At 40.1% G+C, this 27,291-nt stretch overlaps 2 protein-coding genes across 3 annotated transcripts; both read left to right on the forward strand.

Moving 5' to 3' along the window:
* The first annotated feature begins 1,184 nt into the window (after positions 1-1,184).
* Positions 1,185-4,049, forward strand: LOC144706986 (vacuolar lysine transporter YPQ1-like). Its single transcript, XM_078580098.1, has 12 exons — positions 1,185-1,403; positions 1,511-1,553; positions 1,645-1,671; positions 1,757-1,861; positions 1,957-2,057; positions 2,161-2,305; positions 2,708-2,803; positions 2,869-2,964; positions 3,040-3,060; positions 3,191-3,249; positions 3,521-3,611; positions 3,795-4,049. Exons 1-12 carry the CDS (start codon positions 1,210-1,212, stop codon positions 3,900-3,902), a joined length of 1,086 nt encoding a protein of 361 aa, XP_078436224.1. The 5' UTR covers positions 1,185-1,209; the 3' UTR covers positions 3,903-4,049.
* Positions 4,050-21,389: 17,340 nt separating this feature from the next.
* LOC144707002 (uncharacterized) lies at positions 21,390-24,903 on the forward strand. 2 transcript variants are annotated; one of them, XM_078580117.1, is made up of 8 exons: positions 21,390-21,908; positions 22,185-22,227; positions 22,324-22,350; positions 22,432-22,545; positions 22,632-22,720; positions 22,806-22,950; positions 23,945-24,040; positions 24,614-24,903. In XM_078580117.1, exons 1-8 carry the CDS (start codon positions 21,796-21,798, stop codon positions 24,674-24,676), a joined length of 690 nt encoding a protein of 229 aa, XP_078436243.1. In that variant the 5' UTR covers positions 21,390-21,795; the 3' UTR covers positions 24,677-24,903. The 2 variants fall into 2 exon arrangements, with proteins under 2 accessions (XP_078436243.1, XP_078436242.1); XM_078580116.1 differs by having other exon boundaries at positions 21,749-21,908; positions 22,632-22,726; positions 24,614-24,880.
* Positions 24,904-27,291: the final 2,388 nt, after the last annotated feature.

Here is a 27,291-nt window from a genome sequence, read left to right on the forward strand (position 1 = left end):
TTATAGTGGTGGAAGGTCCCACTACAAAGCTACTCTTCGAGGCGTTAACGAGCTGGCCCAAAGCGTGCTCGTACGCGGTAAGGACGTTCATAAATTCCTTAATGGATTTTTTAGATCCATTGAGGAACAAGATGGCATCATTAGCAAATAGTGAGTGCGAGAGATTCGGGCAACCCCTCTCCGTAAAGTACGGCTGGATGAGGCCTTGGTTGATCGCCCGCGTGAGCGTTTGGCTGAAGACCTCCTCCATCAATATAAAGAGGGTAGGTGAAATAGGATCACCCTGCCTGAGCCCCCGCGTAGCCGTGAAAAAGCCAGTGGAATTTCCATCCATCAAGAGGGAGAAGTGATTCTCCCTAATGCAAGCATTGACAAGTGCAATGAACGCATCTCTCTCAATCTATCTACCTATCTATCTTTATCTCTCTCTTAATATATCTATCTATCGCTATCTCTATCTCTTTCTTTCTCTCTCTCTCTAAAAATCTATCTATCTATTCATCTATCTCTCTCTCTGTATCTCTATCTCTATTTCTATATCTTCCTCTATCTATCTCTATCTCTCTATCTCTATCTTTCTCTCTCTCTTATGCTAAGAACGTTGAGATCTAGAATATGACAAATCACGGATACGTCCCTGTTCGTTGAAACCACAGGTTACTTGGTGTTTTTTTTAGCACCATAATTGAGAAGCGAGAGAGACAAGTGCAGAAAAATAAGCATATGTAGAGAGACAGTGGAGTGAGGGCCGATGATTCAGGTACGAGGAGAAGGAAAGACACGCACATACAAACACACGCATAAACATACATGCACATTCGCAGAGGCAGATACGCACACACGTAGGCACACACATCAAGACACGTATGCCCACATACGTATTTGGATAGGCACACACCGACGCACAACACAGTCACACAGCGTTTCCTCGTCCTGTAAAACATGTGGCGGTAGAGTGCTGCCCCCCTTCGACATAAGTCATTATTAGAATCTTCGTAATTCTGAGAACCCGCTATGCCACGCATCAAACGAGGTGTTGTCGTTTCTCATCCATTGCCGCAATATCATGGATTTACAGCACAACATGTTGTCCTTTCTCACAGAGAGGAGATTCCCTTGGTATTTACAATATACCACACCATGAATAATTCTGACTCCATCAGTACATAATCCTTATAAAAATTCAAGCAACGCTATGCGTGGAGAAGAATGGGACGTCGGGGAAACGGGTCAAGACTGCTCGAGGGTTCAGTCATGGTTTCAGGCGAGGAGTTGTCCTTCGGGTTAGGGATAGCGAGCCTTATTTTCTGGGGTGTCGCAGAGATACCTCAGATCATCGCAAACTACCGGACCAAGTCTGGGCACGGCGTCTCTTTCCTTCTCTTGAGTACCTGGGTCATCGGGTCTCTCTCCACTGTCACTCTACTTGTCTATTTTTTCCCGCTTATCTCTCTCGTTTCTCACTAATGGTACTAAAAAAACTCTAAGTCACCCATGGCTCAACGAACAGGGACGTATTCAATCTGGCGGGGTGCGCGCTTGAGCCCGCAACGGTACGGAGTGAAAAAACTGATAAGTTGATATCAGAATATATATCTTCTTCTAACGCTCACTCTGTCTCTATTATTCTTCTGATATGAGCAGCTGCCAACCCAACTCTACACGGCTGTGGTGAGGAAATTTCCTCTAACGACTATGCCTCGTCATAGAAGGAAGAGAAAGGGGAGGGGCAGTAAAATTAACTCTTCATTTGTAGCTATACACGGCCATTACATTGATCTTGGTGCTCCAGACGCTCTACTACGACTACGCAGCTAGATGGCGGAAGACTGAATTTGTCACCGTCAGTCAACATCTAGAGGTAGCACTTTAGCATAAACTTGAGGCCGCATAATACTACCCAATGTCAGGCATGCTGATCATATTTATTCGCCTGACGTTACGTCTATCTATAAGCATGAGGAACACGACAAGAACCTCGAAAGACCCCCGCACTTCACCGCTGCCATTCCTTTGCCCGCTAGTAGCACTCACTTACGACCCGACATTCATTACACGTGAGTCTGAAACTCCAAATGAATCTTTGTCCCTTCAAGTCATTTGTCCTTTCGCTCTTTCTCTCTTTCTCTCTGTGCCCCATGCCGACATCTCTTTCGGCAGGTCCGCACGATCCTTGGCGAACAGCGGGACACCAACATTCCGTTCTTATCTCGGAGCATGGAGCGAGCCCACCGGCCAAACGCCAGCGCTATTACTAGACGCCGAGTCCCCACCGCTGCGCCGCTCCGCCCCGATGTCACTCTCGGTCCTCTCTCTCACTTCCTTAATCACTTCTTCCTTCAAATTGCAATCATTCTTCTTAGGAGGGTTTTTAGGAAATAGAAGGTCCACTCTGTCTTGCCTATTTAATTAATCCACCATGTACCCGTAACTTAGGCTCGTGGAAGGATCACGATCGGTGAATCTTCCCATCCCTTTGCGTCATCAGAACTCCGTCTTGAACTAGAAAAGAAACGGGACAAAAGCTATTGTGCCTCCCGTTCCGTCGTTCTGTTCTCATGCTTGATTCTAGATTTCAACCCTTCCTCAGCCCGTTTAGTCACCCACTCTGTCCAGCGCTACAGATGGAAACGGAACGGGTCTGCAGGCACGTATATTCTCTTCACGAATGTACTAAACGATATCGTGATTTCGACACCCTGTGTAGCCGGGTCGACGTGCATTGCTGGGAATCTGCGTTAGCTTGTCTCTCCCGGCCGAGGCTTTGACGGTAAGGGTCCCTGCAGCCCTCGAAGTATTACAGGTATGGACGGCTGCGATCGAAAACGGCCTATCGCGAATAGGGTTATCTGACTCGGTTCAGCACAGGAATCGGATCTTGGAGTTGGCTCCTACGGTGTCTTGCTGGGATGGATGATGGCCGTCATCTACATGGGTGGTCGGCTCCCCCAGATTATACTCAACGTAAGAGATTATTGGGATCATAGTCTTCTGTCTGCAGTTTTGTCCGTGTTTGTCTGACTCATTGCACTTGTGCAGATAAGGAGAGGAAGTATTGAGGTGATTATTTCACTCAATCACAAAATTATGGCTCTCTTTGGCAGCGTAGATGATGGGAAATGGAGACAGCAATTGGTGATGATTTTAACTATCTAGTGACGTTCTTTGCAACGTTGTTGTTGATATGCAGGGCTTGAGCCCCACAATGTTTGTGCTTGCGGTCTTGGGCAATGCTTCGTACGTCGGAAGGTTCTCTCTCTCTCTCTCTCTCTCTCTCTCTCTCTCTCTCTCTCTCTCTCTCTCTCTCTCTCTCTCTCTCTCTCTCTCTCTCTCTCTCTCTCTCTCTCTCTCTCTCTCTCTCTCTCTCTCTCTCTCTCTCTCTCTCTCTCTCTCTCTCTCTCTCTCTCTCTCTCTCTCTCTCTCTCTCTCTCTCTCTCTCTAATATATATATATATTATATGCGTGTGTGTGTGTGTGCAGAGATGTGATTCTTCTAACACCATGGCTACTCAATGAGCAGTATCCTCGTGAGCAGTGTGGAGTGGATACGACTGAGAGACAACGCGCCATGGCTAGTCGACGCTGCAGTGTGTGTTCTGCTGGACCTTTTCGTATCCTTTGTCAGAATCTATAGAACGCGCAGGATCCATTCCCCCTTTTAGTCAACGGGGCACAACTAACTTATTGATCTCAACAGCATCAAGCATCAAAGATAGATCCTAGGATTCATAGTCATCCAAGAATGAAATACGTAACATATTAGTGCGTTCTTTGACTTATCTTTATTACAACAGATTCTGTTACAGTTTATCTATTACAAGTGGATCAATGGCGGAAGGAAACGCCACTTGAAGGAGAGCATCGGAGATTACGCGGAGATAAAGCCACAGTCTACGAAATAGCATTCACATGCATGAGGTTACAGGTCTCTTTATCACCTATTATTTGTCATTTACTTCGAAAGGACATGCCAATGGGCCTTAGTTTTTTGCTCCTGGATAATAACATTTTATTGCACAAAAAACCTACTAGCGGAGATTATATGAATATCTATTCACTGGTGAACTATACCTACATTCCTAACTACTCCAAGAACATTTATTCATATTCTTTATGCGTATCAAATTTCATTTGAACCTGTTAACTAATATTTAAAGGCGTTTATACTTTATTTAAATACACAGTGTATCATTGAATTATAAATTAATATACAAGTGTATAAGCTAATAAATGCATAAATTTGAATATTATGCCTTGCATTAGTTAAGCTTTGGGCGCCAATAATATTATATTAAATTTTATTCAATATGATTAAATGTTACCAGGATATCATGTCACATTAATGTCTTGACTTATGTACCTAGATGAATCAGTAATAGTTTTATCAGAGTCAATGAAAACCTCTTTAATTTTTAAAAAATCTAGAGGTTTTTGATTTGCATGCAGTTAAATTATATAAGAGCTTATTTTATGGAATGTACATATTAAATGTTTTGGTTTCATTTAGACCAATTACAAAAACAATTCATACCTAAATGGATTCCAAAGAAATCCTTTTAAGTTAAATGACCCATCCATCTTTATTCATGAACTAAACCTGTCAAATTATTTTCTGGTTATATTTCAGTATTTTATGCATAACTTGAAATTTTCGTAGTCCTAGGATTAACATTCCATCTTGTTGCTTATGACTCTTTGGCCTTACGATGTCAAACATATGCAAAACTGATGTTTCCCTAGAGATCATTTGAGTATTAGCTGTTCATTAAAATAGTAGACAAAGAACATCTTGAAGAATTTGCACAAGAAGCTTAGAAGGAACAAGCAAAGTAGATTTAAAGGCTTTTGTTGTTCAAGCTGAAACATAAAAAAAATGAAAAGTCTTAAGTAGCATTGGATAGCCAGCATAACAGAGAAATCTCGCTATGAAAGGCCCACAAGGAAGCACCCACTTAATGAGTGACCAAAGTAGGACCTATGTTTGTTAAACACCGCCCTTGTCACTCTATTATAAGCTTCGTATAGGGATGGCTTCTCTTGCAAATAAACTAAAAAATTAGGGGCCAAATATGTTGTTATTGGTTTTTAGTTTAATCAATAAGATTTATAAATCAATACTCAAATAATAATTCTAGATAGTGGATGAGTATGGGTCGTCTAGACATGGATTGTAACTTTGGTATTAAGTACTCTATATGTAGTTATTCAAAGGGATAAGGTGTGATTCATATAGGATAAGAGCTAGGGATGTGATGAAAACATGGAAATAAGATAGTGATAATGACAACAAAATATGGATGAGATAAATGAGAATAGGAGGGAAGGTTTATAGATAAACCCAATTGAGAGAAAGTAAAGGTGATGAGATGGATGATTTGGGGTTTTTAGTTTGGACTGAGAATGGGTTTCTTCCTTAATACTCCCAAACTTTCCTCAATGATTGGTTAGGCTTTGTCCTCTTTCCGTCCTCAATTGATGGCTCATGACATGTTACATGCCTCTGATGGATATTATACAGCCATCAAGCCAAATCATACCACCATGTTTTATTTAACTTTATTGAATAAAGTATTATGTTCATTATTATTCTAGTGTGATGTTCAGAATGAAGTCCATGAATACGTGAAATGACCTAGTGAATTATGATGAGATTATAATACAATGCTGGTATTTAAATATGTATTTTAAATATTCCTAACCGATGGATAGTCGAGATGGACATTGATTATCCTTATAGAGGAGCACTAACTGATAGTACTTATATGATAAGTATAGCTGATCCTATGGCCATTAGTGTGGTGACACTAAGGACACATAGTGGGTGCTCTTTCGAGAATGAAGAATCCCTTAATGGTGTTATATCTAAATGTCAATCAGGTGGACACATGTCATAGTTGTATAAGTGATCCATTGACCTGAGACACCAAGGACATCTTGTGGATGGATGGCTATGACTTACGAGCCTCTAATCATGAGATTCCAACAAGTCATAGCTCGAACCTAATAAGAAGCTTATCTAGATGACTGAGTGATCAAGATGGGATCAGACACCCTCGGTATAAGAGGAGATTGACTCAAGGAAGACGACGCAGAAAATTCCTGGCCAGTGTAGTAAGGATATTGGGGAAGGTGTTCTCGATCCTCGTTACACATCAATACCAATCGAATTATGAATTAGGGTTTGACGATCAACCATATCCTAAGTTGTTTGAGAGTCTCACTTGGATGATAGAGTATATATATCGTAAGTGATGATGGTAAAGGTTTAATGAGAGAGTTAGCACACTACTCAAGGGCGAGATATAGATTGGCACCCTAGAGGGTTGGAAACTCAACCTATCAATTGGGTTGAATCAATCCTTAATTAATTAATCTATATGTTCAAATAGTTAATTAATAAGGTTGGCCAATAGTCGTTACTAGGCCAATAAATTTATTAAATGGAATGATATATGGGCCTTGAGGGTTATACGCATAAGATCATAAATGCATTGGTGAATATATTTTACTTAGTAGGCTATTGAGAAAAACTTAAGTGAACTATAAATAGGAAAGGGGAACAGGCCATCCTTCATTGGGAGACCCTCCTTTCTACATTCTCATCTCGTATCTACTACACCAAGGAGAGTGTCTTCTGGGAGAGTTGGAGAAGAAAAAGTGGAGATCCAAGAGCAACAATATCACATGGATACGTCTAGAGGTCAGGCATGCGAATGGCTTCGGAATGATCTCTAAGTGAACAGTTCAAGGATGGAATAAGTTCCCCATAAGCCACATGTGATGTATTTGTTTAAAGATCGATTTGGAGTTGATAAAATCCTTCAGTATTCTTGGAAACCATGTTTTCCATGATTGCACCAAGACACAAACCCAACAGCCTCTGCACAAAAAAGACAAAAAATAATATAATATGAATTATAATAGTCATATTTTGTGGCATCACATCAGTGTGCTTGAATGGTTCATTCTAGGCTCATAATGATGTGTCCTCCAATGACTAGTTTAGGTGAATCTTTGGCCAAAACTTATCCCATTTGAAGGCCTTGTGTTGTGAGATGCATTTTAATCTTTATTAAGTCCTTTCGATCCATAAAGAGCGTTAATAATAATTTAAAAATAAAAACTTTTCTAAATTGGTTTCCCAATTAATTCATAATCTGAAGAAATCTGTAAAAATTGAAACATCTAGAAAATTGTATAATCATACAAAAAGTTACTAATACAATGATAGCTTAAAACATGCATACATCATTACGTAATTTTCTCTGTATGAGGGCTGCATGATATAGTAAACCAGCTTCATTTTAAGTGGATCCTGGTTAGAACTTGAGAAATATGTGGTATGACTAGTTTATTCTAGCTTTAGGCCAGCCTGACTAATTTAATACTAATATATACCGTTTACTATGTACCTTAACATGAAATGACTTGGATACTTGTTTTTTATTTAATTAACTGAAAGTTAAATCATTTCAGTTAACTAAAGTAGTAAATACAATAAACACATATATTTCTTATCTATGAAGGGTAATTATTTAATATTTAAGTTGTTATGAAAATTAAAAGCTAAGTAAATTCATGGAACGTTAGTATCTGATTTACTAAGTTAAATAATGTAGAAATAAATTAAACTATGTTAGATGCTAAAAAATAAAATAATGATATATGTTCAACGACAGAAATAAATAAATTTAAATTAACATTAAATGAAAAAATATAAATAAAAGTGCAAAGACTTTATTAAAGGTAATACAGTCAAACTAATACGTTTTAAAAGTTTTCTTCATTTTTCTACATGTTCGTGATTTTTAAATTTGAAATAAGTAGTCAGGATTATTCATCTTTCTTCATATTGCATTTTCTTATGATAGTTTATCATGAAGGCGCAAACTACGGAACGGCAGCCATCATCCGTCATGTCACATGTCACGGTGACAGCAACGTGACCGATGACATGATGGTGACGGTGACAAAATTAGGGGCCCATGATGGTGATAATGACCGATGACGAACTGGGTGTGATGGTGACACGATGATGACGGGGGGCCTCAGACGGGTGATGTGACAGGACGGCCGTCACAGATGACGGCTGTGACATATTTTTAAAAACTTCAAAAAATAACCAAAAAATCTTAAAATCGTTATTTTCAAGCTTTCCGACAGTCGAGATTTTGCCATGTGGCGTGGCTAACTCAATTTCTTGGCATTTTACATTCATATCTCTGCATTGATTCACGCACGCAAAAGGACACCGCCCAAAAATAATTGGAGATATACCCTTCAATTCTCTCTCCTCCATATTTCTCTAACAAAGCCATAGAAAATTCTCAGATTCCTCTCCCTCTCTCTATGTGCTTCTTCCCAATGAACGCACGACATGGAAATAAGTCTAGACGGAACGAATGGTGATCTCTTGCTCTCTCTCTCTCTCTCTCTCTCTCTCTCTCTCTCTCTCTCTCTCTCTCTCTCTCTAGGAAAATAATATGCAGTAGTGATGGGGGGAAACAACCAAAAACACCGACATTAAGGTTTCTACAACGACCGTGAAATCTGGCATGTTCGACAAAACACATGTTGCCAGATGTCTCGCCGTCGGGGTTCTCCCAAAAACCAGAGAACCCACCCGAAAGCCGCTTCCTTTCTTCTGCCAGATCTTCTCCTCAAAGAACAGTGCAATGTGCTTCCTATGGCCTTCTTTTGCCAATTACGAGCACATAAGATCAAGTCGCTGGCGATCGAGTAGCATCCCGTCATAGAGGGCCACCCAGTTCGTTGGCATTCTTGCGTGCGGCGTCAGCGCCGCTGATAACTTACAATTTATAGTGTTAAATTGATGAATATTACATTACACATGTGTTTTACTAGCTATATTTGCATGTTATCATAATTCAATCAACATAAATGGCTTGAACTATGATTTTATGATCTTTTTAAATTTTTTAGTATTTTTTACATGATATTTAACTTCAGTGCATCGAAGAATTAATTTTTTTCAGGGCATAAGATACTTTTCTAGAGGTTGATAAGGGTTTTACAATTTTTTCCATATTTTTTTATAGTTTTCTGGGCATTATATAGCAAAGAAATAATTTCTTGAATTAAAATAATATGTTTTATGAATTATTTGGTATTTTAAAATGAATTTTGTGGCATCCACGTCATTCGCCCGAAAACTCGAGCGAATGATTGGATGTGTCCGATGAGCACAATATTGACTCATTATTGCATCGCAATGCATGAAGCTATAATGAGCAAATCATTATCCACGTTCATTATGAATTTTTTTGTGCATTATCTACACGGGGATAATTGATCTCGCGTGCATTTATGAAATAAGAATAATCAATGAAATGCGCAAAAAGTGGCAGCGCGATCCACAGGCGGAGAAAATAAGGAAAAAGTGTCAACCAATCCAAAAGGCCATTTTTATTACGCGTGGAGAGATAAAAGAAATCCAATGGCCAGGATTAATCGCTAGTAAAATGGCGATATCTTGATAACTAGCCTTCCGATTGCACACAAATTTTGAGGATAGGTTGGTCTTTTCACCCTCTATGGTCCATACAGTTGGATCTTGAAATAGAGGTTGGGAGGAAAGGGAAAGTCACCGAGGAAGCTTTCCCCCAAGAAATTGGCCAGGAAGGACACAGGTGCTGCTTCTGAAGTCGACAGATCTTGGTTCAATCTTCAAAGTTGTAACTTTCTTCTTCACTGTTTGAACTTCTTAAACGATTTTAGAATGCCAAGGCATGGGCCAAATGTACATGCCCTTGGGGATGGTTTTAATACTGATTAGCATTGGAATTTGATTTGATTCAAGATCTGACTCTTAGTTCATAGTTCCACATTGATTTTCATCTCATATTGAATCTAAGATCTCTAGATTAGGGTCGAATTTCATCTTTAATTCATTTTCCTCCAAACTCTTCTACTTTCCCTCTCTAGATTAATTCATCCACTTTCTCTCTCTATACCTAGAAATTGATTGTTTGAAAATTCAATTCAACATATAAAAACCTAAATCAAAATTCGCATTGAAAAATCCGTCCATCTTCAAGCCCAATTTCAAAATCCCCTTTCTTGCTTATAAATTCCTGATTTTAATACATAAACAATTGTGTTGATAAATCTGATTGATTTAAATCATGATAGTTCGAATTACTCTGATTCAAGAATCAAAATTATCCTATCTAAAGTGTCTCGAACGAAAATATTAAGATCAGTATTAAGCTTTTGATTAATTTGATTAATTATAAAACAAAATTAACACAATTAAGGACCATTAAATGCAAAAAGGAATTCATTCTAGAATTAATTCATTTGAATAAGGATAAAAACTCTTTCAAAGGGCCTCCCTTTGGTTCGACTCCTTGCTTGCTCTATACAGAGCATTTAGTGATTAAGAGAAATTATAAACTTTATTGCATAAGTCTAAAAGCCCAAACAACGACATATTTTACACACCAATGTTAGGCTTATCAACCGCCTCTTCCTGCGCGCCACTCTCGATATATCTCTCCACGACACACTCTGAAACGTGAACGCTCTTCTTTCTTGTCTTCTTCTTCTTGTGCTTGTCTCCCCTCCATGTCTATTCATTCCCTATTACAGATGAAGCAACTAAATGGAAAGTGGGATTCTCAACTGTCAATTTAATGATAAATATGCTTTACACGCATCCATATATATGAAAGGAAATAGGTAATATTTATACAGCATGAGTTAAGGTTTATATTACAGATTACTTACATATATAGGGACCCAAAATATTTTCCTCACCCATACATAATTTCTATATTTTAACACATAGGTTATTAACTTAATGAATTTTTCCCCTTATTTTAGATGGGCTTCTCGTGCTTATCAAATGGCCATTTATTTGCAAGGAGAAGCAAGGCAAGTGCACAGTGTCCCTGAGGTGGCATAAAGGAACATAGTAGCTTTTTTCTGTGACCTGGGCTGTGTTTGAATCTAAAGTAACAATCTTAATGTGATGGATTTCTTAGGCTAGGTTGGCAATCCAAAATCCATTCACTATGTGGAATCGATATGAGTCGATCCTGGTGGAAGCTAAAACAGTGCAGCATTAGATCACCTCGCAGAATAAATTCTTCCATCTTTTGATTCCTTGGAGCATTCTATTTTCGCCATTAATGTACCCAGCCTCCAGAAATAGCAACGCAACCTCAGAAATTTTAGATATCTATGTTGTTAGAATAAAAGATAAGAAAGGAGGAGATGGAGGTGCCTCTGTCTAGCTTGCATGGGCAATACAAAATTAGTGCTACCGATTGATACTCCCTACAATACTTTTCATAAAAGCAAGAAACTCAAGTATATCAACACTTTTGAAAAAAATTTATGTGGGTCGACATCTAGCCCCGTATGTCAATGTACAAACTAGTTATAGAATCCCAAAAAAACTAATGGACAACCTTATTCATTCCCTGATAAACCTAAAATTGGGTTTAATATGTCAGTTTAAGTTTTTTGTTCCAACTTGCTACATCAAGTAGCTAATGGGAGAGAAAATATTATTGGAAATATATATTTATAATTATTTAGATGTGGTTTAATTTTTTTGGGTATTTTTAACTATTTTATAGGAGGCCAATATACTCAATAAAATAGAATATTTATCAAACTTATGTTTTAGATATGGTCATGATAACCTCATTGATAAAAAAATATATCATAATGGCTGACATTTAGTCTCGGTACCCCTGTGTCTTAAAGCCACACTGACCAGATTGTACTTCATAAATTCAATTACTTCATGTTGTTACAACTTCATGTTTTTGTGCTAATATAATTTCCATACATTGATTATAATACATGTAGCTACCAACAAGGGGATCTGCATGTAATTATTAGACACTAAGATAAGCATTAAACCTGCAAGAAAAATCAACTTATCTACAGCTACATTCAGTTCCTTCTTAAGCATTTCTAACGTTCAAGTTTATCTTTTATCCTAAATTAATATTAGATTACTATTATTTTATCTCATTTTTTTTAGTGTTTTCAATTATGTCAGTCTCTTTCCCTAATGTATAATGCAATGTATCCTATTCGCCCACAGATTTTTATTACTTTTAATGCGTCATAAGAAGATTGTGATGTACTACCCGTCCTAACTGTAAAGCGCTCCCCAAATTTATATTTCGGATATTTTGATTGTATGGTTTTATTTATCAGAAACATAGAGTCTTGTGTATTTCATTACTTCCAGCAACAGCCTTCTTGAACTTGACATGACAAGCACCTAGATATCATGATTTTCTTGATCCATCAATCTAGACACTCTTGTTCAGCCTATAACAGGCTAGAATATATAGTATAATGAATAAAAAATAGAATAATTAAATCTAGGTGCAAAATAAGTGTATGTTAAACTCGAAATGCATCATGAAATCATGCATCTTCTAATGCCAATTTGAGATCATTTTACTTATATTATCCTCATCTTTATATGAATTTCAATCTCTTCCATTGGATGAATCAATTTCAAAAAAACGCTTTTTAATATAACATGTAGCATAATTTACAAACCCTCTAATTCTCATTGAAAGTATGTTTAAAACTTTTAATGATTTTTATCTTCGTTTATTTTGTCAGCTTATCTTTTTCAGGGAAAAGAAAAAAAAAGTGTTTTACGCCAGCATCTAGGCTGGGCTAGGGCGCAGCAGCCAAACCACCCATAGGGGGGTGAACACAAGGCGCTCAAGCCCATTCATCGTCACAAGCAGTGTGCCCAACACAAGCCCAAGCAATCCGACAAGGAGCCACATAGAGAGACATGAAAGGCCCATGAGGCCCACACATAGGCATGTGCTCATGCATGAGAGGGGAGTATTTATTTCATCCCATATCGTCAAGCAAAATATGTAGTGTTAAATATTTGAATATACTCCGATATGGGATTAAGTTTTAGCTCCGCATAGGGTGGGAAAGGAGTTTTAAAATGACTGTGGCTGAATGGGCTGCGCTCATAAGAAGAAGAAAAGAAATATTGATCAGGCCTCGCGCTGATTTGGGCCAAATCACGAGTCATAATAGGCTTTCTTCAAAGACTTTGATCTAATCTCAAGCGTCCAATCCTCTTCAAGAAGATCTGATGCTGAGATTTAATACACATGAATTTTAAATATTTTTTAATTTTTCATTAAGTTTTTATTCGTTGCAATGTGCTTACACAGACTAGGGGCCACACAAACAGGCAAAAAAACACAGGCGGCTAATGGGGCAGGCTGACTAAGAAGCTGATGTGGCGAAGAAGGGGTATACCGACTTAAAAGGGGTTTACAACTGCAATTTAATCGCAGTCATTGAACAATTTTAAGGGGAGATCGAACGGCTGGGGGCAATACCATCTTTCTTCGCCCCCCAACCGTCTTCCTTTCGGCCGGCCGGCAAAGGCTGCCGACGAAGGGACCACATGTTGATACAACGGGCCCACCGGAGCGGTTGGATCAAGTTTGACCCTCTTAGGGGCCGAGAGAACCTCTCTTGACCCCTTAAAGAGGGATTTTGAAGGCCTAATGCCACCATCCTTTGATCTGGATTTTAGCAGTGGTGGAGGAACCTTGTGGTAGAAACAAGAGTAATAGGAGGGTTGTGACACCCCTCTCACCCCTCCTAGAGATCTGGACGGCACCAAAGGAGGCTGAAGAAGATGAAGAATTTGTGTCAGCACAGAGGAGAAGAACCAAGGGGTGGCACACCAAGGTTAGGCGGTGATGACCGACGCTGCCACCCTTGCTCGTCAAATCAGGGTGAATCAAATCAGACTTCTGCTCAAATATGGGAGAAACCATTTGATCAATATTACTGCATTTATTAATTTTAATTTGAATAGAAGAGAAGATTGATTTCGTTATTTTTTCATGAATCTCTTTTGGTTAGGCATTTCTTCAAGCCCCTTGTACGCATTCAAAGATATCCATAGATTTATATAAGTTCCTGATTTTCCTTATAAAAAAGTATATATACCTAAATTTAAAAAATACACCTCTGATTTTGGTTTCTTTCAGGCATTCTATCGAACACCTCTTGGGTGTCAATAGAATTACCCTTATATGTGATGTAATACGACGCGCCAGAATCGTGCGGCTCATGTCACACCACAAGGAATGGGCAAGAAAAATGAGATGTAATGAAATCAAACTCACTTAAAAGTTCAACAAGAAGTACATGAGCCAACAGTCTGATCCAGACGTAGGTGCAGATAACTACATGGGGGAGGTCTAGCACGGTCGGCTCCCAATGATCTGCGTAAGCAGTTCAAAGGCGGACGAAGAGGGGGACGTTCAGCGTCCGTGAGCGTCCACTTCCGTCACCGTGAACAACACTGATCCGACACCAACAATAAGAATTTCTAATACGTAAGTGGTGGCTAATCCTACCGACATATGTATCACTCAAAGCAGTAGAGCAATCGAAGATCAGCACTGACGGAGATGATAATATCAAAAAATAAAGGGGAGAAGATAATTGACTTGAACGTCTGACCCGGATGATCGTGGTAGACCACGTCCGCAAAGGAGGATCAAGGATTACCGAGCGTGAGTAGATCGCGGCGGTCAGCGACGTGATGAATTGCATGCAGATGTGTCGAAGACAAAGGTGGCACCAAAGAAGTTCTGGCACTATTCAGTCCAAGCCCTGATAACTATCAGCCGTTGGTAGGGCAACCAGGCAGACTTTGAGCGAAGGACTCCGAGAGCGGAGGATTCAGAACCAAACAGGTAGCGGACCCGGGGTCTCGGCATAGATGAGCAGAAGACAAACATGAGACGTACAGGAAGCTGATGCAGGATTCCGTCGAAATCTAGTTGAAGTCGGCCGGAAGCGTGGGTACGGTCAGATTGGGAAGTCCTCTGGCCGTTGGTATCGTTATTTTGTCACAGTAGGGGAGAGGGGGAAATTCTCCTTGAGATGTCGGGCTCCGGAGATGCAATTGGATGCACCACAGATGCAGGATATACAGGTGCCAATCAGACGTGGTCTTCGAGCGCCTTGGGAAGGAGTTGCACTGGAACAACAAAACAAGCGTCAATGGTTACGCAGAGCCCATGGGTGCAGCTTGCTATCATGGACACCGGGACTAGAGATGAGGCCGCCAATCCGACGTGATCCTCGGATGCCTTGAGATGAGTTTCCCGAGATCAACAAAACAACGACAATGTGATGTAGGACTACTATCCAAAAGATGCGTTAGTAAAGGGAGCAGATTGTATATCAATGAGAAGGCAACCAAGATTCCAACAAACGAATCAAGAATTATGGAGTTATTGTAACTTAGTGATGAAGATGGGCCCCAACCTCGTTCGAGGACGGGAGCACTGTCTATCGGTGTCGTATTGAACGTATACCACTTGAGTAGCTCCCCGGTCAATATCCTTGATCGGTGCTCATGAATTGCTATCCACTATACTAATACTCAAGACAATGGAAGTACCCCGTCGCAAAGGCAAAAGCGAGCATATTAAATGAAGTATTAAAGTAAGGAGCAGAGGAGAGGAGATGAACCTGGAAGAGCGGCAACGTTGGAGAATGTTCGATGCACGATGACAACTTGCAGCTAGTAATAGTCATTCTGTTCTGTTCGTTTGAAACGAGCACAAAATTCGCACAAAAGAACCGCACAGGCCCTTGTTCTTTGTTCGGTTCTTTTTCTTTTACAAAAACGAACAAAGTTCGCACATTCGCACAAATTCGCACATTTGCACAAAATTAGACTAAAATTCGCACAAAGCGAACAAAAGAACAGAACACGGGTCTGTTAGATGTTTTGTTCGACTCGTTTTGTTCTGTTCGGAAATCTGAACAGAACGAACAATTCGCACAAATTCGCACCAAAAGAACAGAACGACCATGTCTTCTTGCAGCTGGCGATAATAGGGACGGCAGCGAACCAAGGGAAAATAGATCCCTCTCTGCAGCTATTCACGTGATGAGGCTTCGTACCGAGTCCAGGCGTCAGGGATGAATATTGGCCTGGTGAGTACGAAGATGACGTCAAAGAGAGTGACAAGGAGTGGTACGAGGGTGGACAACAGCAACAAAAGGGGTGGGGGGGAAGCGAGACTAGCCCAGGTGAACGAAGATGGAGACAGAAGGAGCCAATTAGGCAGGAGAGTCCTGGAGGATTCGGGTTGCCCAGATGGTAGGGGAGTAGAAGAGTGGAGCAGGGGAAGGAGAGGGAGAACGATGATGGAGAAGATGAGTGGAGTAGAGGAAGAGGAGGGAGGACGAAGATGGAGGAGGTGTGGAGAAAATGAAGATGAAGATCTTCGCTGGTCGGGCGCCCCAAAAGGGGAAGGAGAAATAGGATAAGAGTGGGGAGTGGGAGTGCAGGCGACGGGATGTCAATGGGAGGGGGAACGGAAAAGGGGGAAGAAAGATAATGTGGCAATGGCGGCGTGGCAACAGGACGGCGGAGCGGCAAGCCTCAGGGTGATGGTTCAGGAACCACAACAGCTTCAGGCCGAGGGCAGTAGGTCCATAACCTTCGTTCGCAGTAGGCGACGACGGGCACTCAGATTCCCCTTCAACGGCAGCGGCTACAGGCGGCAGCGACATCGATCGGAGGTTCCTGGCAGATCCAGACATGACTACACCAAGAGCACAACTAAAAATTTCATTCTGATTTTCAAAAAAAGAAGGTTCCAAGTGTTCAGATAGAAGGGGCGAGCGATCGGCGGAAGGAAGAGGAAGAAGGCAGTTTGTTACGTAGGGGTATATATCAAAAATAAATAAAATTTGGGTATTTATCCATTGGTCGTCCTGGGTGAGCGCTCCGACCAGTCTCCACCAGTGGGGAGACCATGTCCCGTTGGACCGGAGGCGCGTGGGTGTTGTGGTCCCCACCACAATGGCCTGCGCGGGTTCAGGGGAGCAAATTGCGATCATGGACGTCCGAGACAAGAGATGAGGCCGCCGATCAGACGTGATCCTCGAATGCCTTGAGAGTGTTGGAATATGGTGCAGAATGAAGGAGAGTGAACGAAGATATGTAGAGAGAGAGAGATGGACGAAGCGGAAGAACTGGATAAGAGGAAGAGAAATCCCATAGCAGAAGACGCTGAATCGTCCAGTATTTATAGGCGCCAAGGGCGGTTCAGGGTATTAATGTTAATACCTACCGACTAGGCGTCATTGTGCCACTTGGCATGATGACGCACGTCAGCCTTCGTGGCGCCGTCTCTCAATAGACGAGGAGTGCCTTGGGACTGCAAGGCAGATGTCCGCTTTGGTATAGGCCCGGCAGTGAGGGACGTCGTCCAAAGCAACATGCGGCGCACATTCGTTGTCTCTACAAGCTTCGAGGTCTTCACGTCAACCGAGGCGTACAGCTGACGGCGGCAGGTAAGCACCACATCCTCTGGACAGGTATTGCGAGGTGTGCAGGGACGCCGACTTCGCTTCTGGTCAGCAGAGGCATACGACTGGCGACTCCGTCTGACAGGCATGTGTCTTGGGCTTGGAGAATGTGGCTTGTCATCATTACCTATAGTTATGTTAATAGAGAGGAGTTGCATGGGATCGATAGAACAACGGCAATGGTTTGCGCGGGTTCAGGGAAGCAACTCGCGATCATGGATGTCCAGGAGAAGAGTAGAGGCTGCCGATCATATGGGATCCTCCAATGCCTTGAGAGGAGTTGTGCAGGGTCGACAAAACAACGACAATGGCTTGCGCGGGTTCAGGGGAGCAACTCGCGGTCGTAAACGTCTGGACAAGAGATGAGGCTACGAGCAGTACTGCAGGGCTTTTCAGGGCATTGTTGATTTGGATGCACGTCAGGAAGGCACCACTATCTTCTCCTAGGAGGAAGATGATAGAACGAAGGAAAACAAACCCTAACCACAACAATGAACAACATGTTTTCTTTCAAAACAACAACTACAACCAGTCCCACGTCCACCCCCCTTCTCCTTGTAAAGGAAGGGAATATGGGTGCCCTAATGGGCCACCATAGGGAAGGGTCCAACAAGGCCTCTCCCCTACAGATTAAAACAAGGTAAATAACATAAAACGCGATGGCATTAGAGGACGCCTGAGACAATAGTGAAAGGGGCAACCTCTATAATGAACAAAGTGATGCTAAGATGCATTAAAATGATCAAACAACGCTAAAACATGGTAACATAAAAACTCAGAAATCATCAAACTGGATAACGAAAGCTTAGATTCTTCTCGTTAGCTCAGGCTTCGCGACGTGGCTGATGAAGAGTCTGGACGTGTTCTACTGGATGGTCCTCCATCAATATGTCCTTCGAATTTCAGGAATAAAAAAATTAATATATATATGTATGTATTAACCATATAATAAATAATACACCTATATAGATCATCTTCTATTACCAATTGTGACTTTTAGTCATATATATACTCCTTAGTTACCCTTACTTGCCCCATTTATTCTCTCTGAACCTCTCTCCTTATCAAGATAGCTAGTTAATTATATCAAAAACCTACAAACCCTGTTAAGATTAAACTCTTAGGATATACATGTATATAAGTATTTCTCTATCTCCTTATCCTGCATCCAACTATATATATATGAGTCCTTATTTGTTATATCTTTATAACACTTCTTTTCTCTCTTCTATTCATCTCTTTACTTCTTATAACAATAACTAGTGCGATTAATGAACTCCTTATTCCCTATCTAACTGAGGTCTTAATATCATTATCCTTATATTTATTTCTTATTCTCATATAGCACATTACTTAATAATTAATCTGTTAGTCTCTATTCAATTATATTTTACTATTATATCCATTTCATTAGTCTTCTCTATATTTTGTACTACCTACACTAATATCATTCTTAACTGTAATTCTATCAATTCATTTCAATATCCTACTCCCCTATTATCTTTAAGATCTATAAAAACCTCTTGAGAATACCATATATTTTCTCTTTTTGTCTTATTCTCTTTCGTATCACTTACCATAATCACCAGCCTTAATAACAACTATTAAATTCACATCTAAATGCCAGTCCCTGTGGAGACGAGCTTGATCTAACTTTACATCTGAGTGATTTTTATATCTTTTATCAAATTAATTTGATTTTATCCAAATTAAAATTTCAAACATTAAAATTATTACACAATTTGCCTTCATCAGTGTATCCATATCCCTGCCTGTTACGGTGACCATATTCCACATATGTTAATAGAATCATCATTAAATATAATGTTCATATGTAAGAAGAAATGTTCATATGCTAATAGAATGATCTTATAATGTTCATACAATCATCATTTCAAACCCAAAAAAGAAAATTTTCCCTCCCTTGAGTCACGGCTTCGTAGAACCAAGCATAATCAACATTTCGCACAGCCACGGCTTCGTAATCAAAAATCAACATTAGCACCTCACGGCTTCGTAGAACCAAGCATAGTGAGAGGAAAACCTTTTTAGTAAGAGATATGAGACCTAGTTTTGGTTGTGGAAGTGAGATATTTTATCATGATTGTATCATACCTGGGCTGTTCTTAGTGAGATATGTAACCGATATATCTAACACTACAGGTTTCTTTACATATTTTTATAGGATAGTTGGATGACTCGACGACAACAATCGAATACCTTATTAAACATGAAATTTTGATTTTTGATTAATTTACCCTTAAAAAATAAATCAACTTCATTTGAATAAATTTACCCTTAAATACAATTAAATTTTTTAAATGGTAAAATATTGAATACTAAGCCATTAAATTATCCGAATGCACGAAATAATTGTCCAGTAAAATGTCTTTAACTAGTCTCCATAAAAAGGAAAATAATCCTTTTCCAATATAAAATCACAATGTTTCTCAAAAGGTAATGGACATGAATCCATTAAAATCAGGACAGGTTATATTGAGAAAATAAATTCATCCATTAACTCCAATAATAATATTTAGAGGGATTTTGATGCCGTGTCTCTCTAAATGTGGAAACACCCATGTTGAGGCGATCTTCCTTTAGCTCTTTTGTATATTATATCCATGTAATCTCTGTCATCTTTTGATCGAGATTTCATCTGGATGATGACCTTACTCTGAGATATATGCGAGTAGTATGTTATGTTTTCCCATCTCATCCTACATTGGCTTCCAAACACTAAAACATTGTTTGCGAAGTTATGCGATTGGAAAACTAATCATCTGGACATCATATTGTCGTTGTCTCTATTTCAAGAGCTTATTTAGATTCCAACGCATCTATGTCTCTCTCTTTTTTCTCTGTTTATCTCTCACCCTCTCTATCTCCTTCTCTCTCTCCATTTCTCTCTCTTTCTCTCCCTTTGTATCGCTTTATCTACTTTCCTTTCCCTTTCTCTTCCTCTCTCTCTCTCTCACTCTCCTTTCTCTTCCTTTCTCTCTTTTTCTCCCTCTCTCCCTTTCTTTCTCTTTTTTTTTTTCTGTCTTTCTCTTTCTCTCCCTCCCTCCCTTTCTCCCTCTCTCTCTCTCTCTCTCTTTCTTTCCCTCCCCCTCTCTTCCCCCCCTCTCTCTCTCTCTCTCTCCCTCTCTCTCTCTCTCTCCCCCTCTCCCCCCTTCCCCCCCTCTCTCTCTCCCTCTCTCTCTCTCTCTCTCTCTCTCTCCCTCTCTCTCTCTCTCTCTCCCTCCCTCCCTCCCTTTCTTTCTATTTCTCTCTCTCTTTCTCTGTCTCTGTCCCTTTCTCTCCCTCCTCCCTCTCTCTCTCTCTCCCTCTCTCTCTCTCTCTCTCTCTCTCTCTCTCTCTCTCTCTCTCTCTCTCTCTCTCTCTCTCTCCCTCTCTCTCTCTCCCTCTCTCTCTCCCTCTCTCCCCCCCCCCCCCCCCCCCTCCCCCCCCTTCTTTTTTTTTTTCTCTCCCTCTCCCTTTTTCTCCCTCCCCCCCTTTCTTTCTCTTTCTCTTTTTCTCTCTCTCTCTTCTTCTTTTTCTCTCTCATTCTCTCTCTTTTTGTTCTTCCTTTCTCTCTCTGTCCAACGCACACAGAACAACTCACACGCACGCATCGCATGCATTAATTCTGTCAAGAAATGTAGATGATTTTTGTATCACCTCATCTCTGCAGGTCTTCAGAAAAACAAGGTTTCAAGAAGCTCTTACCTTGGCTTCGCAGATGAACAATGATGGATCTCTCGTGAGCAGAATGCCTCTAACAATGGTAGAGAGGGGGTAGCCTTTGAGCAGGGAACAAGAAACTCCTTCCCGTCCTAGAAAGGAATACGAGGGTTTTCTATACTGATGAGGTCACCAAGAAACATCCGATGTAATGAATATATACATTGTCATTTAAGTTTAAAATAACATGAAAAACATTTAAGGTTTACATATTGTAAATATGTCCTAGAGAACCTTGCTTCTAGAAACATCCAGCTCCTCGTCGTAGCGTTCTTCTTCTCGACAAACACTTCCTATCACTGGGACTTACGGAACGATCACTCTAGCTCTAAAACCAGTGGCTCTAGAATACTGCCGCAGTTTGAGCCTACATCGTTATTAGATAGCTTTGTAATGCTATAATTCACTCTCCCCCCTACCACAGGTTTCACCCTTAGCTGTTATCCTATGGGTTTACGGCAAAGTGGTGTTATCCTTTCTCACTGAGTGGAGGTCAGTTGTTCATTTTGTTGAATGTGAACAAGACACCTTACCACGGATAACTCCCAATACATTAAGGCATAACCAATATATAGCTTCAGCCCTCCTCTCCAAGAAGAAGAAATAGAGCTGGAGAAAGAAAAGGGTCAACAAGCTCCTCAAAGGATCAGTCATGGCTTGAGCGAGGAGTTGTCTTTCTGCCTTGGGATGGCAACCCTTATTTTCTGGGGTGTCGCTGAGATCCCTCAGATCATCACAAACTATCGGACCAAGTCTGGGCACGGCGTTTCTTTCTTTTTCCTTAGCACTTGGGCCATCGGGTATGTCTCTACTCTGGCTGTGCACACCTAAACATATCGTTTATTATCTTATTGTTTTTCTCTTTCGTTACACTCTAAGTATGTCTATGTTTCGCCGCAGCTGTGATTTCTTTTCTCTTTCGTTGGACTCTGAATCTATCTATAATTCATCACTTATCTCCTTTTTTCTCTTTTGCTAGACTCTATATATGAATATGTTTCGTCCCTTATCTCGTATTCTCGTTATTTTCAGCTTTCCTTGATTAAAAACTAAGGAACGCCTCTTTCAACGCGCAGGGATGTACTCAATCTGGTGGGTTGCGCGCTCGAGCCCGCAACGGTAGGAAGAGAAAACTTTCATAATCTGATTATCGGAATTACTGCACTTTACTAATGCTCTCTCTCTCTCCCTCGATCGTTCTTCTGAAACACGAAGCTGCCAACCCATCTCTACGCGGCTATGGTAAAGATGTTCCACGACTGCTATAACTCGTCTTAAAAGGAAGACAAATGCCGGGGACAATAATATTCTCTTTATTTGCAGCTTTATACGACTGTTACGTTGATTTTGGTGCTTCAGACGCTCTATTACCTCTTCGCAGCGAGGTGGCGGAATACAGAATTCGTCGCCATGAGTCCACAGATTCCTCATTCGCCGGTAGTATTTCAGCAGTAAATAAAAGGCTAAGAATCAAATATGTAGTCAGGGCGTGGATTTCTACTGACACTTCATTTCACTGTCAGGTTGTGGAAGACAGCAAGAACCTCGTCGACGTTGGAAGGCCGCAGCATCGCACCGCACCTATTCCATTTTCCTCACGGCGCGACATCTGGTACACGTGAGTCAAAAAATCTGAATGGAATATTTGTCCCATCAAGTTATTCGTCTTGTAGCTCGGCTGACGTCTATTCCAATAGTTCTGCTCGATCATTCGCTGGCAGCGGAGCACCAACCATTGGTTCCTATTTTGGACCCTGGAGCGAGCCCACCGGTTCAAAGCCTTCGCTGCTGCTAGACGCCGAATCCCCACCCCTACCCCACTTGGCCCGGGCGTCACTCTCGGTCTTCTCTTCGCTCTTCTTTTATCTATTTGTCCTCTAAGAAGCCGAAAATTGGACGATATTGGACGGATGCAGTGCCGGATTTTGAAATTTGAAATCCGATATCCATGTCAACCTACATCCGGATACGGTAGACCATATGATGATATCGAATATAGATTACTAAAGTACCGATATCCGATACGATTATATGTCCCGGTATCTGTCTTCGTCCCTGGTGTTGGATGATACTATCGAATATCAGTGTCAGTTATTAGGTTTTTTGATATCCTACATATATAGTTAAACTAAATTATCGTTGTATCATGAAAAAATAAAATATGTAAATAACCTATACAAAGAATATTAACTATTGATAATGAATTTAGTCAATAAAGAATTCAGATGGACATGTTGAGCTTGGTCAACAGTTAGTTTATTGAACGCAAATTCATCTCACCTTATATTTCTTTTTGGAAATATTTTTACTATTTTTAGTTTATTTCTCTCATTTGGGACAATGCATCCTATTTCAAAGAAATCGATATCAGGAAATTGATTTTTGGCGCAGATTTCTGTCATGACGGATATCGATACGGATATCGATAAGAATTTCAAAGATGTCGATGTGGATATCGATGTCCGGATATCAGATCGGATTTTTCCTACCGGCATCCCACATGTCCTGAACCCTACGGTATCTGTCGCGATATCCAGCATCAGGTGGATGTTGGATATCCGCTCAATATCCGATACCCAATATCTGAAACCGTATTGGCGACCACAACTCCCTGACAGAGCCCTGTTTCGTTCTATTTCGTACACTAATCTATCCCCTAGCGCTATTTATGTATTTTTTTGCCTTTTTCGATGTTTATCTCAAGCTACTCGCAACGAAAGTCTCTATAAGCTCCATTCAGGCGCTGCGCCTGATGTCTGTCCTCTTTCTCCCCCAGATGGGCTGGCATGACGATTTCTCTGAAGTAATGAATTCAACTATTTGTCTTCGTGCGCAGCATAGTCGAGCAGCACTGGTAGGCATCTGCGTTAGCCTCCCACTCCCGGCCAAGGGTATGATAGAACGTGTCCCAGTGGTGCTCGAAGCACTACAGGTAAGCACGAGTGTGCTCACTTTCTGGGCCCATCTAGGTTGGGTGATCTGACTGGGGTTGCTGCAGAAACCTATATATACCGTTTAATACTAATATATACCGTTTACTATGTACCTTAACATGAAATGACTTGGATACTTGTTTTTTATTTAATTAACTGAAAGTTAAATCATTTCAGTTAACTAAAGTAGTAAATACAATAAACACATATATTTCTTATCTATGAAGGGTAATTATTTAATATTTAAGTTGTTATGAAAATTAAAAGCTAAGTAAATTCATGGAACGTTAGTATCTGATTTACTAAGTTAAATAATGTAGAAATAAATTAAACTATGTTAGATGCTAAAAAATAAAATAATGATATATGTTCAACGACAGAAATAAATAAATTTAAATTAACATTAAATGAAAAAATATAAATAAAAGTGCAAAGACTTTATTAAAGGTAATACAGTCAAACTAATACGTTTTAAAAGTTTTCTTCATTTTTCTACATGTTCGTGATTTTTAAATTTGAAATAAGTATTCAGGATTATTCATCTTGCTTCATATTGCATTTTCTTATGATAGTTTATCATGAAGGCGCAAACTACGAACGGCAGCCATCATCCGTCATGTCACATGTCACGGTGACAGCAACGTGACCGATGACATGATGGTGACGGTGACAAAATTAGGGGCCCATGATGGTGATAATGACCGATGACGAACTGGGTGTGATGGTGACACGATGATGACGGGGGGCCTCAGACGGGTGATGTGACAGGACGGCCGTCACAGATGACGGCTGTGACATATTTTTAAAAACTTCAAAAAATAACCAAAAAATCTTAAAATCGTTATTTTCAAGCTTTCCGACAGTCGAGATTTTGCCATGTGGGGTGGCTAACTCAATTTCTTGGCATTTTACATTCATATCTCTGCATTGATTCATACGCAAAGGACACCGCCCAAAAATAATTGGAGATATACCCTTCAATTCTCTCTCCTCCATATTTCTCTAACAAAGCCATAGAAAATTCTCAGATTCCTCTCCCTCTCTCTATGTGCTTCTTCCCAATGAACTCACGACATGGAAATAAGTCTAGACGGAACGAATGGTGATCTCTTGCACTCTCTCTCTCTCTCTCTCTCTCTCTCTCTCTCTCTCTCTCTCTCTTCTCTCTCTCTAGGAAAATAATATGCAGTAGTGATGGGGGGAAACAACCAAAAACACCGACATTAAGGTTTCTACAACGACCGTGAAATCTGGCATGTTCGACAAAACACATGTTGCCAGATGTCTCGCCGTCGGGGTTCTCCCAAAAACCAGAGAACCCACCCGAAAGCCGCTTCCTTTCTTCTGCCAGATCTTCTCCTCAAAGAACAGTGCAATGTGCTTCCTATGGCCTTCTTTTGCCAATTACGAGCACATAAGATCAAGTCGCTGGCGATCGAGTAGCATCCCGTCATAGAGGGCCACCCAGTTCGTTGGCATTCTTGCGCGTGGGGCCGTCGGCGCCGCTGATAACTTACAATTTATAGTGTTAAATTGATGAATATTACATTACACATGTGTTTTACTAGCTATATTTGCATGTTATCATAATTCAATCAACATAAATGGCTTGAACTATGATTTTATGATCTTTTTAAATTTTTTAGTATTTTTTACATGATATTTAACTTCAGTGCATCGAAGAATTAATTTTTTTCAGGGCATAAGATACTTTTCTAGAGGTTGATAAGGGTTTTACAATTTTTTCCATATTTTTTTATAGTTTTCTGGGCATTATATAGCAAAGAAATAATTTCTTGAATTAAAATAATATGTTTTATGAATTATTTGGTATTTTAAAATGAATTTTGTGGCATCCACGTCATTCGCCCGAAAACTCGAGCGAATGATTGGATGTGTCCGATGAGCACAATATTGACTCATTATTGCATCGCAATGCATGAAGCTATAATGAGCAAATCATTATCCACGTTCATTATGAATTTTTTTGTGCATTATCTACACGGGGATAATTGATCTCCGCGTGCATTTATGAAATAAGAATAATCAATGAAATGCGCAAAAAAGTGGCAGCGCGCGATCCACAGGCGGAGAAAATAAGGAAAAAGTGTCAACCAATCCAAAAAGGCCATTTTTTATTACGCGGTGGAGAGATAAAAGAAATCCAATGGCCAGGATTAATCGCTAGTAAAATGGCGATATCTTGATAACTAGCCTTCCGATTGCACACAAATTTTGAGGATAGGTTGGTCTTTTCACCCTCTATGGTCCATACAGTTGGATCTTGAAATAGAGGTTGGGAGGAAAGGGAAAGTCACCGAGGAAGCTTTCCCCCAAGAAATTGGCCAGGAAGGACACAGGTGCTGCTTCTGAAGTCGACAAATCTTGGTTCAATCTTCAAAGTTGTAACTTTCTTCTTCACTGTTTGAACTTCTTAAACGATTTTAGAATGCCAAGGCATGGGCCAAATGTACATGCCCTTGGGGATGGTTTTAATACTGATTAGCATTGGAATTTGATTTGATTCAAGATCTGACTCTTAGTTCATAGTTCCACATTGATTTTCATCTCATATTGAATCTAAGATCTCTAGATTAGGGTCGAATTTCATCTTTAATTCATTTTCCTCCAAACTCTTCTACTTTCCCTCTCTAGATTAATTCATCCACTTTCTCTCTCTATACCTAGAAATTGATTGTTTGAAAATTCAATTCAACATATAAAAAACCTAAATCAAAATTCGCATTGAAAAATCCGTCCATCTTCAAGCCCAATTTCAAAATCCCCTTTCTTGCTTATAAATTCCTGATTTTAATACATAAACAATTGTGTTGATAAATCTGATTGATTTAAATCATGATAGTTCGAATTACTCTGATTCAAGAATCAAAATTATCCTATCTAAAGTGTCTCGAACGAAAATATTAAGATCAGTATTAAGCTTTTGATTAATTTGATTAATTATAAAACAAAATTAACACAATTAAGGACCATTAAATGCAAAAAGGAATTCATTCTAGAATTAATTCATTTGAATAAGGATAAAAACTCTTTCAAAGGGCCTCCCTTTGGTTCGACTCCTTGCTTGCTCTATACAGAGCATTTAGTGATTAAGAGAAATTATAAACTTTATTGCATAAGTCTAAAAGCCCAAACAACGACATATTTTACACACCAATGTTAGGCTTATCAACCGCCTCTTCCTGCGCGCCACTCTCGATATATCTCTCCACGACACACTCTGAAACGT

The sequence above is a fragment of the Wolffia australiana genome, chromosome 8 (genome assembly GCF_029677425.1).
Source record: "Wolffia australiana isolate 7733 chromosome 8, ASM2967742v1".
NCBI lineage: Eukaryota > Viridiplantae > Streptophyta > Magnoliopsida > Alismatales > Araceae > Wolffia > Wolffia australiana.

Excerpts from the sequence above, each read along its gene's own strand:
- LOC144706986 (XM_078580098.1), top strand. The coding sequence starts at position 1,210 with ATGGGACGTCGGGGAAACGGGTCAAGACTGCTCGAGGGTTCAGTCATG. Across the intron at positions 1,672-1,756 it reads CCCAACTCTACACGGCTGTG|CTATACACGGCCATTACATT; the intron begins GTGAGGAAATTT and ends CTTCATTTGTAG. Across the intron at positions 3,250-3,520 it reads AATGCTTCGTACGTCGGAAG|TATCCTCGTGAGCAGTGTGG; the intron begins GTTCTCTCTCTC and ends CTCAATGAGCAG.
- LOC144707002 (XM_078580116.1), top strand. The coding sequence starts at position 21,796 with ATGGCAACCCTTATTTTCTGGGGTGTCGCTGAGATCCCTCAGATCATC. Across the intron at positions 21,909-22,184 it reads CTTAGCACTTGGGCCATCGG|GGATGTACTCAATCTGGTGG; the intron begins GTATGTCTCTAC and ends TTCAACGCGCAG. Across the intron at positions 22,727-22,805 it reads CGGCGCGACATCTGGTACAC|TTCTGCTCGATCATTCGCTG; the intron begins GTGAGTCAAAAA and ends CTATTCCAATAG.